At 39.4% G+C, this 14,619-nt stretch overlaps 1 protein-coding gene across 2 annotated transcripts in view; it reads left to right on the top strand.

The window, feature by feature from the left end:
* The first annotated feature begins 506 nt into the window (after nt 1-506).
* The window catches only part of MICU2 (mitochondrial calcium uptake 2), a 132,242-nt gene continuing 118,129 nt past the window's right edge, over nt 507-14,619 (top strand). The window contains exon 1 of one of the 2 annotated variants that reach the window (XM_041765347.1): nt 507-743. In XM_041765347.1, the coding sequence (XP_041621281.1) occupies nt 534-743 (210 nt within the window). In that variant the 5' untranslated portion in view covers nt 507-533. The remainder of the gene's footprint in view (nt 744-14,619) is intronic. The other variant, XM_041765345.1, reaches the window with a different exon arrangement.

Here is a 14,619-nt window from a genome sequence, read left to right as displayed (position 1 = left end):
CAGTTAAGAAATTGTTAACACGCGTGGGCTTGTGGAATTCAGAGCGAGTGTAGTTGTGGGGAATGTGCAGGTTTTTCGGTTCCAGCGCCAACGTCTGCAGGGATGGGGTTCCAGGGCTCAGACGGCATCCACACGGTGCAGCTCCTCACTAGGAGGATCCCGTCCACCGAGACCCGAGCCGGACCACACGATCCAGCACATCACTGCCCCGAGGGCCTGGCTCACCCACCCGTGCCTCCCTCGAACCCGCGGGGCCTCAACACGGGCTTCCCCCTAGCGAGGGACACACTCTCCCAACGAAAAAAGTAGGGCCTGCCTACACACCACTGGAACTCTCTTTCGCGACCGGGGAGGCCACTCGGGGTCCCGTCCTGACCACTTCCCGGCCCCCGCCCCCCCCCTCCGCAGCTCTCCCCGAACCGCTGCCCGCCAGGACGCTAGCTCCAGGGGCCAGGCGGAGGCCGGCCGGGTCTCGCGAGATCCGCGGCTGCGCGGGACTTCTCCGGGCTCCTAGATGGGGCGCTTCCGCAAAGATGGCGGCCGCTGCGGCAAGAGGTGCTTGGCTGGCAGCCTGGAGCGGAAGACTGCGGCGTGGGGTCGCGGCGGGACGGCGAGCTCTGCCCGGCCTCGGCCCCCTGACCGCGGCCGTGGCCGGCGCAGCCCTAGCAAGCACAGGAGTGGTATGGTACCACGGCCGCAAGAACGTCGCGGCACCCCAAGGCAGCCTCACCGTCTTAGCACAGGTACGGGATCTGTCCTTTTCGCCAGCCCAGCCAAGCCCCTCCGTCCTCAGACCTCCGGGGATGGAGGGTGAGGGTCTGGGGCGGGCAGCCCCGGCTCCTCTTCCCGAGTCCAGGTAGGGGCCGTGCTGCGGAAGACCCCCGACAGGCAGCGAGCGTTCCTTCCGCGCCCCGCCCCCCCGCGCGCCCCGAGGTCATTCGAGGTCAGGGCCGGGAGAGTCCGGCTCTTTTGTGAGAATTCCGCGAAAGGCAAACACGCAAAGCCCCCTGCGTGAACTGGCGGTGAGGAGTGGGAGCCTGTCTCACTTCGGCACTCGTAACTTGCAGCTTTCTCGCAGCGCGGCGACCCCTGTCCCTCTCTGTTGTGGGGAAGGGGCGCTCAGATCTGTGACGGCTGTGTGTCCAGGTCCCCACCCGACATAAAGTCCACCTTTATAACTGAAGCTTTGGCTGGCTCTTTGTATAGCACGGTGAAGCTGTCCCTAAGAGGTGACTTGTTTTTAATCATGAAAGTGTCAACCATAAAAATTAGCTGGTTGATAATTTACAGATTTTATGATCTACTGTAAAGGAACATCATTACGTGATTATAAACCTTAATGCTTCAGTGGACTACAAGCACTAAGCAAAACACATCTCCTCTAAAACGTCCAGGTACTAAAGGTAAAAGTTCCCCACTTCAATATAAAATTGCCATGTAAAGTGTTTGAAAATTTGAAAAATTACTGCTTTTTAGATATTTTATAGACTTTTAATAAGTTTTAGTGTGTGCATTGCTTTGAAAACCAGAAGCAGGTATTCTTTCTGCTTGTTAAGTTTACATTGTTCCTTTCTAATGAAAAGCCCAAGGAACAATCAGATACGATGAAAGAGAGGGGAAAAGGCCTTGTGAATTAAAATCAAATTTTACTTTAATACAAGTAAAAATATCATTTGTCAATGATATTTTTTACTTATTATTTGATAATGTCATTTGTCAATGATATTTTTACTTAAATTAAGATGCTACACAGATAATGCAATAAATTTCTCATCCTTTTGCCATTTCTGATCATAGATGGAAGGATCTGTCTTGTGGTATTTTGTAGCATTTTTGTTAGTTCTTCTGGTGCCAGGATTCAATTTATTATTCATCTTTGGTTTCTCTCTTTTCTCAGCCTCTTAATTCATCCTGTGAGGACCCTTGGGTTAATCATCCCAAGTATATCACTGTTTAACCACAGAATCTACCCTTCTTTAGAAACCATTACTGCGTCATTGGACCTAGGATAAAATCCACATTTAAAAGTTTTGTCATTCGGGCAGCCCAGGTGGCTCAGCAGTTTAGCACCGCCTTCAGCCCGGGGTATGATTCTGGAGACCTGGGATCGTCCCACATCAGGCTCCCTGCATGGGGCCTGCTTCTCCCTCTGCCTGTGTCTCTGTGCCTCTCTGTGTCTCTCGTGAATAAATAGAATCTTTAGAAATAAATAAATAAATAAATAATAAAAAGTTTTGTCATTCAAAGCCCTTTGTAGTAACACTATAACTTATCAGTACTCAAAAGTTACAGTAATTCACTCCCTTTCAGAACATGACTTCAATTTTTATCCCCTCAGCAATTTGTAGATTCTCATTTCAATTAGTCGTCTCATTGTATTTTTGGGGGGTGGGGGTACCACTTCTAGCCCATCTGTGTTTTCAATTTTATACCAGTATATTTTGAATTTTCCCCAGCTCTCTCCCCGCCTCCAACTTGTAGTACTTTCAGCCTAGTTGAAGTAATGCAGAAACGATTTTATTATCCACTGGTTTTATGTTTTTTTGTGTTTTATTTTGTTTTTTTAAGACAGAAGGAGAAAGCGAGTGAGCATGCATGAGCTGGGTAGAGGGAGGAGAGAGAATCTGAAGCAGGCTCCACAGCCCAATGAGGAGCCCAAGATGGGGCTTAATCTCATGACTCTGAGATCAGGATCTGAGCTGAAATCAAGAGTCAGTAGCTGAACAGACTGAACCACCCAGCCTCTTTTTATTTTGAAAACTCTCCTTCTCCCTCAGTCATTCTGATAATACTGCCCTAAAAGGGGGCCTCTTAATCCCTCTGCCACAACCACCACTTTGGAGTCATGTGTGCACAGTTGAGAATTACTGATAGATACGTACACATACCATCTTGATAGTATAGTTATTGCAAGATGGTAGAATCTTCCTGACATGGATATTTAACAATAGTAATAATGACCTTCACTCTTGGTCATCACAGAGGTGAGTTTTCCAGTAAAAATAGGGAATTTAGGGCAGCCCGGGTGGCTCAGCGATTTAGCGCCGCCTTCAGCCCAGGGCCTGATCCTGGAGACCTGGGATTGAGTCCCACGTCAGGCTCCCTGCGTGGAGCCTGCTTCTCCCTCTGCCTGTGTCTCTGCCTCTCCCTCTCTCTCTCTTTCTCTCTCTCTCTCTGTGTCTCTCATGAATAAGTAAATTAAAAATCTTTTTTAAAAAATAGGGAATTTATATTAATGAATTCTATACTTTCGTGATTCCCATGGTGACCAACAGCTTGCATTTGTGAGGGTTGATCAGAAAGTAAGGGTAGAAGAAATCAAGGTCATGAAACAACAAATAAGTTGGAGTTTCCTTCTTTCTTTCCATCCCTCCGTAATTATTGAAGTGCCTGTTCTGCAGCGGTATGCAAGGACTGGCAGTTCGAAGTACAGTTCAAATGCTTATGGTTTAATAGGGGAGGGCAATTTTAATCCAGGTTGATAAATGTGATAGGGGTAAGTTCTGGGTGCTATGGAAGCACAATGAAAGAGCACCTAACAGTTTTGGTTTTCTGAAGTAATGATAAGTATAGGGGCACTTGTAGAATGACTGGAAGTTTGCTGGGCAAAAAGAATGGGAAGAACATTATAACATTACTGCAGAGTTCTGCAGAAGAGTGACTGTATAGAATGTGAGCTGTAAAAAGATAAGGCTCAAAATGGGATGAGTGGTAGCAAAGAATCATCAAGAGGTGCCCTTTAGCTCTATGACAGAAATTTTTATCTTGAAGATAACAGGGAGACATTGTGGGGGTTCTTAACCCTCCTGTACCCCAAAAGGTGCAGACTTAGAATTCAGGGAGTTTATGACTTTAAATAGAAAAATAATACTTTCTTTTTTATTAACTTATAATTTAACATTTTCTTCAGTTACAGATTTAGGCAAAAAGATGTAGTACTTATAACAGCTGACTTTGTTGTCAACAGAAATCTCAGATATTTTCCTGTTATTGTTACAGGTATCTCAAAGTATCACATCTTTGAAATCAGAGTATTTATCCAATCTGCCACTATATCAGTTATTTCATGCATAAAGTTACATATATTTCTCTATCACAAATTTGGCTTTGACCTTTAGAAAGAGTATCAAGACTTTAGTGAAGACAATGAATTGAAAACTGGGTGAGGGAGCTGTTGGAATTCCAGAGAGAGATAAGTTAGTGGATAATTTGAAAGACATTTAGAAGATAAATTTGCAAAGAATCTGAGTTGCAGATGTTACATAAAATGCAATTGTAGTGTTTTTAAAAATATGTAGTGACTTCAGCTGGGCAAGAAAACACTTCATCCTACAGATCCTTAGAGAATTTGCTTTGTAGCACCTGAGCATAATATTTACTTTTTTGTAAATTGCTTCTTCTGAAACATTTAAGAATATTTGAAAACTGTTCTAAGATTTTACTATTACTCCCTTTACAATATTATTTTAATTGGTTCAGACATAGTAAAATCAGATAAATGATTAGAAGGGGAAATATAAAAGTGTTCTATTATTCCAGTCCATTTTTCTATAAAGGGTAGCTGCATTGTTAATAAACAACGATATATTTAAAAACAAAGTTATTTCAGTGGTGAAAGCGGTTAGGAGTGGGTAGAGTCAGAATGGCAAAATTATTTTCTTCCTGCAGGTATTTCAGTAACAAAAGCTGTTATTGTATTTTGTTTTTATAAGCTAGAGGTAATATATTGATAAACAACAACTGATGAAAACAAATTTTCATATCACTAAGTAAATCCTCAATGCTATGTCAGATCAGACTAACTATAAAGCTTTTCTGAACCATCCATATCATTGTAATAATAAGACCTAAAACTGGAGGGGTTGGGGGGAAGGTAAAGAAAAAGCCATAAAGCCAAAGTAAAATGCAATATAGTTCACAGTTGACAAAACAGTAATAGTATTTGCCTTCTTTGTTAATTTTATCAATATTTCATTTATTCTCAAAATGTTTGTATTTTTGGCCTTATCTTAATTTCCAAGTTATTTATGTGACATTGAATGCTATGTTTCCCTAACTTCATAACAGGATTTTTTTCGTTTGCTTTTAATGAAAAATTTGTTTAAAAATTACATTTAAAAAGTGAAATTATTGGGGCACCTGGTGACTCTGTTGATTGAGTGTCCAGCTCTTGATTTCAGCTAAGGTCAGATCTCAGGATCTTGAGATCAAGCCCTTCTTTGGGCTCACACTCAGCAGGGCAACTCCTTGAGATTCTTTCCCTGCCACCCCCACCCCTCCATGCATGCTTACATACACATGCTCTCTCTCAAATGAATAAATAAATCTTAAAAAAAATGATTTGAATAACTTAGTCTATAATACTGTATAAATGTTTTTTATTCTAAATAAATTCAAATGTCATATAGTTTCATAGGTATTCGATTTCCATTGATATGTGTATTTGTGTATATTTATATATCTTTGAAATTTCCCCCACTAACATTTCATCAGTTTTTTCTTTCTTTCCTTTCTTTCTTTTTTTTTTTTTAGATTTTATTTGTTCATTCATGAGAGAGACAGAGAGAGGGGCAAGCCCAGACAGACAGAGGGAGAAGCAGGCTCCCTATAGGGAGCCCAATGTGGGACTCAATCTCAGGATCCTGGAATAACACCCTGAGCCAAAGGCAGATGCTCAACCACTGAACCACCCAGGTGCCCCCTCATCGGTTTTTTCCTGAGTAGAATTTATTACTCTCCAAAGTTATTTTATCTATTTGTTTATTTTGTCTTTTCCTACGAAAATGGTCTCTTCGTCTTATTCACCTTTGTATATTTACAGTCACGTAATGGGACATAATATGTTTATTTAAAGAGTGAATGAATAACCTGCACTGTATAACAAAATGACCTTGTCTAACTTTTATTTGATTGGCATTTACAGAAATATTAGACAAGCAGTATCTAAAAATGGTTAGAATCAGCTAAGTTACTAAATGTTCTGTATATACTCAATTACACACTTCAACTCATAAAGATTTGTCATCTCATATTCCCAGTAGAACATATAAGTAAATAAGAAACCTTGCTCTTTTCTGCTATATCCCAAGGGCCCAGAAAAGTCTTGTGCATAGTAGGTGTGGTAAACATTGAATGGGTGAATAAATCGATAGAATTTGTAGCAATAATAGGTATACCTTTCTCTCAAAAGTTTAAAGATGGGTCTATTTCATCTATTCATGTGTATGAGATTTCATTTTTAATTCACTTTTATATTTGTCTTTATATAGTAAGCTTTTGTCCTCTGCTATCATAGTAAAATATCAAAATTAATTTTAGAATTTAAATAAAGTTAATTGCACTTTCATTCTAGTTACTGAGATGCTTCAACTTGTAAACCCCAAGCCAGTTAAATTGTTTTTGAATTTGGAAATAATCCTGACATATGGTGAAAACTAACCATATAAATAAAAACTATATTTTGATAATAGTGATGTTATATTTTTTGTGTTTTTTGTGATGTTATATTTTGATATTATTCTGATATATTTTGATATTATAGTTAAATGCATAGTGTACACTATATATATTTCTTACACTGAAATATTAAGATGTAAATATAATGAGATCTGTACCTTCACAATTGGTTAAAATTTTTCTTAGGGAGAGTTTTGGTTTTGGTTTACCTACTAAGTTTCTGGTGGAGAGTAAGCCCCATAAGAGCCTGAATGTAACTGGCTTGGGCTTCAGGGGTAAGGAGAGGCAGAAGAATATGGAGCACATAAGGAAATGTGGGCATAGAAATGAAAGGGAGAAGGAAGGACAAAATTGGAAAGACTGGATTCTCTGTAACCTTTCGATCTCCCCATTGCCCTTCTAGTCTTCAGTAAAGTCTAGTATGTTCACAGATGCTTCAACAGAGTTACACAAAGTTCGTGTGGTTTAAGCACTAGATGAAAGCAATAGCCAAAAGAGAAGGCAAGAAGAATATAAGTTCCTCCCATTCCCACATTTTTAGCAGCACTACTAGAAGGGTGTTTTGTTTTCTAGCTTTATTGAGGTATAATCAACATAAAAATTATACATATTTACAGTGTACAACTTGAGGGGCGCCTTAGTGTCTTAATCAGTTAAGCATCCAATTCTGGATTTTGACTCAGGTCATGATCTCAGAGTCCTGGGATAGTGCCCCTGCATAGGGCTCTGTGCTCATCAGGGAGTCTGCTTCCAACTCTTTCTTCTTCTCCCCCTCCCTCTACTGTGCATGAGCGCTCTCTCAAAAATAAATAAATCTTTAAAAAAATTTTTAAATACATGTACAAAAATTTTTAAGTATACAACTTGATTTTTTATACATTGTGAGATGATCACCGCATCATATTATTTATCATATCCATCACCTTATGTAGTTATCATTGAATGTATATATGTGTGTGATGAGAACACTTAAGATTTACCCTGTTAACAAATTTCTGATGTATCATAACAGCATTTTTAAATGTAGTCACGATGCTTAATGGTATATCTCTAGGATATGTTCATCTTGCATAACTGAAACTTTTACTCTTTGATCAACATTTTCCCATTTCCACCAACTTCAAACAACTACTTCTATTTCACTATTTTAGATTTCACAGCTAAGTGAGATCATGTCACATTTGTCTTTCTGTATTTGGCTTATTTCACTTAGCGTAATGTCCTCTGTGTTCATCCATATTGTTGCACGTGGCATGATTTCCCATTCAAGACTGAATAATATTTTGCATATCACATCTTTTCCATTCAGCCATCAATGGACAACTAATGTAAACAATGCTGCAGTGAATATGGAAGTGCTGATTTCATTTCCTTCAAATGTATACTGGGAAGTAGTATTACTGGATCATATGGTAATTCTATTTTTTTTTTTTTTTTTTTGGTAATTCTATTTTTAATTTTCTGAGAAACCTCTGTACTGCTTTTCATAGTGGCTGTACCAGTTTACATTCATTTCTTTGGCCACTTAGTTGTGTGAGTTCCTTATTTATTTTGGATATTAACGCCTTATCAGATAATGCTTTGTAAATATTTTCTCGCATTCTGTAGGTTGCTTTTCACTATGTGGTTTCCTTTGCTCTGCATAAGCTTTTTTTTTTAAGTTTGATGCAATCTCACATGATAATTTTTGCTTATGTTGCCTGTGCTTTTGGTCACATCAAGAAAAATCATTACCCAGATCACTGTCAAGAAGCTTTTCTCCATTGTGTTCCTCTAGTAGGTCTAATGTTTTGGATCTGTCATTTAAGTCTTTCATCCTCTTTAATTTTCATATGTGGTATGAGATAAGGGTCCAATTTCATCTTTCTATGTACGGATATCCAATTTTCTTTACACTATTTGTTGAAGAGACTATCCTTTTCCTGTTGTGTGTGGTCTTACGTCTGGGCTCTATTCTGTTCCATATGTCTGTTTTTATGGGAATACCACACTATTTTTATTACTGTGCTTTGTAGTGTATTTTGAAATCAGGAAGTGTGATGCCTCCAGTTTTGTTCTTCTTGCTCAAGATTGGGTTGTCTTTTCAGGATCTTTGTAGTTCTATATGAATTTTAGGATTTTTTTTTTTTTCATTTCTGTAAAGAATGCCATTGGGATTTTGATGGGGACAGCATCAAATCTGTAAATCACTTGGGCAGTATGGACATTTTAACAATTTTTTAAAGATTTTGTTTATTTATTTATTTATTTATTTATTTATTTATTTATTTATTTATTTGAATGGGAGTGGAGAGGAGGGGCAGAGAGGGAAAGCAGATGCTTAAGTGACTGAGCCACCCAGGCGCCCCAACATTTTAACAATATTAGTTCCTGGATTGATTTTGAACAGTTATAGATTATGAAATTAAAGGTAGGATTGATCTCTGTCAGAGTCCAGTCAGGAGACAGAAATTTAAAACAGTAATTTGAATGACGAGGTTTAATATAAAGAATTATCTAGTAAAGGTGGTTGACTTCTAAAGGAGTAAAGGACATTAAGGGCTTCACAAGTAGTAGGTGTCAAAAAGTAGCCTCAAAAAGAAGGAACTAAGGACTTGGGAAAGCTCCTCCAGCCCCAGAAGCTGAGATTTAGCCTCTTTGAAGAGGGCATGGTTACCACAGAAATAGTAAGTCCACTGTTAGTAGCTCTGGCCAGATGGTACAGACCAGAGCTAGTCTTTGGAAGAAGCTTGTCATTGCTGCAAGGTGTGTGGGGTCTGGAACTGGTCCATAGAAGCAGCCCACTGAGTGGAAGAATGTGGCCTGATGGCATGGCCAGAGCTGCTTTAGAAGTAGCACCTGGAGCTGCTCATAAGAGGTATCTGGTGGGTTGTGTGTGGCCTAATGGCCCCACCAGAGCAGCCATGGAAGCTGTCCACCAAATGGGAAGTTTGCATCCTGAGGGTACAGCCAGATTACTTTATCTGCTTGCTGGACTTGACTGAAAGTGGCCCTGGCTGGTCTGTGAGGGACGCTTGGCTCTAGCTCTGAATAAAAAAGGCAGAAATGCCTTCCCACCTCTATTTTCTTCAGTGTCACTCCAGTGCCCTCTATTGACAGAAGCTAAAATTCTTCTAGCTAACAAAGGAGAAAATTCTGCAGGGGGTTCAGTTCCAGCATCAGAAAGCAGGACAAAGAAGAGTAGAATAGAAGCTGAAACAATTGACCCTAGAGTTGAAGAATGTCTGACCCAGGTTTCAACAGGAAAAACTCCAATTGACCACTTGTTACAAAGGGCACTGACTGGATTTCTTACTGGCATCATATGCAGTGCTGAGAATATGTGAGCATTTAATAGAGTCCAACTTGTCCTTTGTGTTTGTTATCAAGGAATAAAAGAACTCAACAAAATGAGCTTTTCTTTCATATTGTCTCTCTAATGCTAAACTTAAATGTTTGTTGGATGTACATTTCCATAGTTGCAAGATACATCCTCCTCCATCAGAGATTTCTCATGGAATTACTTGTTACTGCTCTTTGTCAAATTCCTGATATTATGGTATAGTAACTGAGGTTTAGAATATTTTCATTGTAGTGAAAAAAATTAAAAGGTTATAAACATTGTTGAAATTATCATTTTTATATTATTAAGACATAACATTAATGATGACAGGAAAATTAGTGAAGTCAGTATGATCATTAATTTTATGTGTCAAATTGGTGAGGCTGTGGTTCCCAGTTGTTTGGTTAAACAGTCTACATATTACTATGAAGATTTTCTTTAGATGTGATTAACATTTAAGTAGGCTCCATGCCCAGTGTGGAGTCCAACTCAGAGCTTGAACTCACGACCCATAGATCAGGTCAGATGCTACTTCACAACTGAGCCACCCTAGCACCCAGAGATGTGATTAACATTTAAATCAGTAGACTTGAGTAAAGCAGATTACCCTCCATCATGTAATCCATTCAGTGAAGGGCCTTAAGGGCAAAGCAGAGGTTTCCTGAGGAAGAAAGAATTTGGTCTCTGAAGGCAACATAGAGACCTTGCCTGAATCCAGAAATTACAGCCCGCCCCACACGTTTTGGGTTTGCTGTTCCCCACAATCCAATGAGCCAGTTTCTTAAAATAAATTTCTTCCTCCCTCTCTCTCCCTTTATATAGGATTACCTTATTGGCGCATTTCTAGAATGGATTCCTCTCTAGAATCTAGAGAACCCTGACTAATAACAGATTTTGGTATTGGGAATTAGAGTGCTGCTGAAACAAATACTAAAACTGAAAGTAGTTTTGGATTAGACAAGGCATTAATGGATAGAGGCAGGGGAAGTTTTGAGACATACGATACAAATGGTCTAGATTGCCTTGAAGAGACTGTTCCTACAGCTCTGAATGTTACAGGTGCTTCTGGTGAGGTCTCAAATGGAAGCGAGGAACATGTTAGTGGAAACTGAAGGAAAGGCAGTTCTTGTGATAAAGTGACAGGGCACTTGGCTAAATTGTGCAACTACCATTCTAAAGTACTTATACATAATTTTTCATTTTTATTATCATTTTACTAACAATACTTAGCAGTCTGTGGCTCATAGTAGTTATTTAATTGAGGAATGAATGAGTGAATGAATGAATAGAGTATGCAACTAAAGCTATGTTTAAAATGGCTAAATTCAGTTCAAAATTAGTGTGCCTTTCCCTCCAAGCTTCAATCCATGTATATTGTTCTAAGACTTGTTTGCAGTTTTAAAGCCCTTTGACCTCACTGAGCAGAGGCTAGTTACCTTGCAGAATTTAGATCCCTAAATTTAGATTTGGCTGATATTTCCTCATGATTTATGTATTTTTGTTAAGAATAACACTACAGCTTTGCTGTGTTCTTCCCAATGTATCATATTAAGGAGGCATATGATATAGATTGCTACTGATGATACTAATTTTTGTCATTTGGTAAGATGGTGTCTGACAGGTTTCTCCATTGTAAAGTTAATGTGTATTTTACAATCATTAATTAGTGTTTTGTGGGAAGATAGTTTGAGGCTTCATGAGGCTTTCTCTTCTCCACTGTTCTTTCGTTCGTTCATTCATTCATTCATTCATTCATTTGGACTCATGGATTCCTGCTTTATTCAGAGGGTTTCAATCCATGACCATCATAATTTGCAGACAGTCACCAACCTCTGGTGATTGATTTACAGTTTTTAGACTTTACAGTGGTGCAAAAGTGATGCCCATTTGGTGGAAACGATACTTTGAATTTTGGCCTTTTCCCAGGCTAGTGATGTGTGGTACCTACTCTCATGATGCTGGGCAGCAACAACAAGCTGCAGCTCCCAATCAGGCATGTGATCAAAAGAGTAATTAACAACATATACCCTTACAACCATACTATTTGTCAGTTTCAGTAGTTTAGGTCAATTACATAAGTTAGCCAGTACTCCATTATAAGACTGGCTCTGTGTTCGATGATTTTGCCCAACTGTAGGCTAATGTCAGTGTTTTGAGCACATTTAAGGTAGGCTAGGCTAAGCTGTGATTTTTCGTAGATTAGGTCTATTGGATGCATTTTTGACTTAGGATATTTTCAGCTCACAGTGGGTTTTTTGGGGATGTAACCCCATCATAACTCAAGGAAGATCTGTATTTTTTTAATCTTTATTTATTTATGATAGAGAAAAGAGAGGCAGAGACACAGGAAGAGGGAGAAGCAGGCTCCATGCCAGGAGCCTGACACGGGACTCGATCCCTGCTCGCACCTTGGGCCAAAGGCAGGCGCCAAACCGCTGAGCCACCCAGAGATCCCTGAAGATCTGTATTTGAATAGTGGATCTCCCTGTATGTAACCAGTCTCCTGGAAGCTATGCCTTGGACATGCCATGCCCTACACTCCTTATCCCTGGCAAAGGGGAAGAAGGAAGAGAGGAGCTGCAGCCAATTCTGAATTGTTCTAAAAGAAGAGGACTTTTAGGGATCCCTGGGTGGTGCAGCGGTTTGGCGCCTGCCTTTGGCCCAGGGCCCGATCCTGGAGACCCGGGATCGAATCCCACGTCAGGCTCCCGGTGCATGGAGCCTGCTTCTCCCTATGCCTGTGTCTCTGCCTCTCTCTCTCTCTCTCTCTCTGTGTGACTATCATAAATAAAATTTTAAAAAAATTAAAAAAAAAAAAAAAAAAAGAAGAGGACTTTTAGCCTAAGTAACACAAAACAACTTGCTAGGGGATACTAAGTAATAGTTTCTGAAAATCAGAAGGAAAGAGGAAAGAGGATGCCTAGAAAAGCCACTTCTAAGAAGTTGAAGTAGACAGCTTCCCCCACTGACCTTGTTGTTGTCATTGTTTTGTTTTTTTAAACTGTATTTGAATGTTTACCCTGAGCTTGATGCTGAGAGGATTTTAAATGACTTTAAAAAGTGCTATTGTGGGCAATAAGTGGAGAGAAAAGTAGTATTCAGATGAATATAGAAAAAATAAAATAATGCTATAAGATCTTGTGTTATGCTTGAGGTTAATCATAAATTTGATTTTAAATTTAGCAACAAGTTCAAAGAGGAGAACAGGCCAGTTATATGCTTCATAGTAGTCAGTTGCTTAGAAACAACTAAATCTGTGAATAAGACAATTATTTTCTACAGTTTCATAAAGAGGATACTGTAGCATCATTATGGTAAGTATAGCAAGAAGTTTCATATGGCAGTTTTTTTTAATCTCAAAGTGGGACATTTGCATAACCAAAACATATTAGATAAGTGGCAAAATGTTCTATACTATACTATAGTATAGTCTTGAGAAAACCTTTCAAGGGGTGGGGTGTTTACTTAGGTCTGTTGGCTGCTGAGATGGTGAGAACAGAAAGTTGGGCTTTGGGTGTGGCAGTAGGGAATGTGTTCCTGACCTTGATGAGAAATTTCAGGGAAATCCTGGGGACAGAAATTTAATTGGAATATGCTGAGAAATGATAAAGAAAGGAAGCAAAGAATATGAATAGCGATACTTCATTCTACAAGTTTAACTGTGAAGGATAGATATCCAAGAAGAGGCAAGATACGAGACCAAGGCTAGGTTTTGTTTTTAATGTGAGACAGTAGAGGCATTTGAATGCTGATAGAGCTGACGTAATAAAAAGCAAAAATTGTTACAGATATTTCAGGGGATAATTATAGGTTGAAGTGTTTGAGAAAGGAAGTTATATGGAGTCAAGACCATAGGTAGAAAGGTTGGACTTTGACAATAAAAAAGGATTCTTCTTCTGTTGTAACAGGAGTGAAAGCAAAGGTTTGGGTTAGTCCTAGAAGCTGACCATTGACCTAATTCCACACTTTCCGTCTATTAAAAACAGGCAAAAAGAGCCTGGTTGTGAACTGCTCTGGAAAAATAGACCGTATCAGAGGGACCTATAATGACTGCTACAAAAGAGAAAAAACCAGAGTTAGTAGGAAGGGGATAACGCAGTTCTTGAAGAATGAGAGCTTAGAAACAACAGTATGATGAATACAGGGCTAATTACCACAAAATTCTAATGGCTTTGTTTTGGTGAGTTTTTCCATTGCTGCTAAAAGTATCATCTAATAAGTTATTTTGAAGAAAAATTGGTATTATGAGTTTAATATGAGTAACATACTCTATCATGGCATTAAATTTTAAAATATTTTTTTAATGGGGAGATTGTCTTTTAATAATAATTTTATTTTTTATTGGTCTTCAATTTGCCAACATACAGAATAACACCCAGTGCTCATCCCGTCAAGTGCCCACTTCAGTGCCCGCCACCCAGTCACCCCCACCCCCCACCCTCCTCCCCTTCCACCACCCCTAGTTCGTTTCCCAGAGTTAGGAGTCTTCCATGTTCTGTCTCCCTTTCTGATATTTCCCACTTATTTTTTCTCCTTTCCTCTTTATTCCCTTTCACTCTTATTTATATTCCCCAAATGAATGAGACCATATAATGTTTGCCCGTCTCCGATTGACTTATTTCACTCAGCATAATACCCTCCAGTTCCATCCACGTTGAAGCAAATGGTGGGTATTTGTCATTTCTAATGGCTGAGTAATATTCCTTTGTATACATAAACCACATCTTCTTTATCCATTCATCTTTCGATGGACACCGAGGCTCCTTCCACAGTTTGGCTATTGTGGACATTGCTGCTATAAACATCGGGATGCAGGTGTCCCGGCGTTTCATTGCATCTGT

The sequence above is a fragment of the Vulpes lagopus genome, chromosome 8 (assembly GCF_018345385.1).
Source record: "Vulpes lagopus strain Blue_001 chromosome 8, ASM1834538v1, whole genome shotgun sequence".
NCBI classification, from domain to species: Eukaryota; Metazoa; Chordata; class Mammalia; order Carnivora; family Canidae; genus Vulpes; species Vulpes lagopus.
The sequence above is the reverse complement of the archived record's forward strand: the minus strand, read 5'-3'. Positions and strand labels throughout refer to the sequence as shown.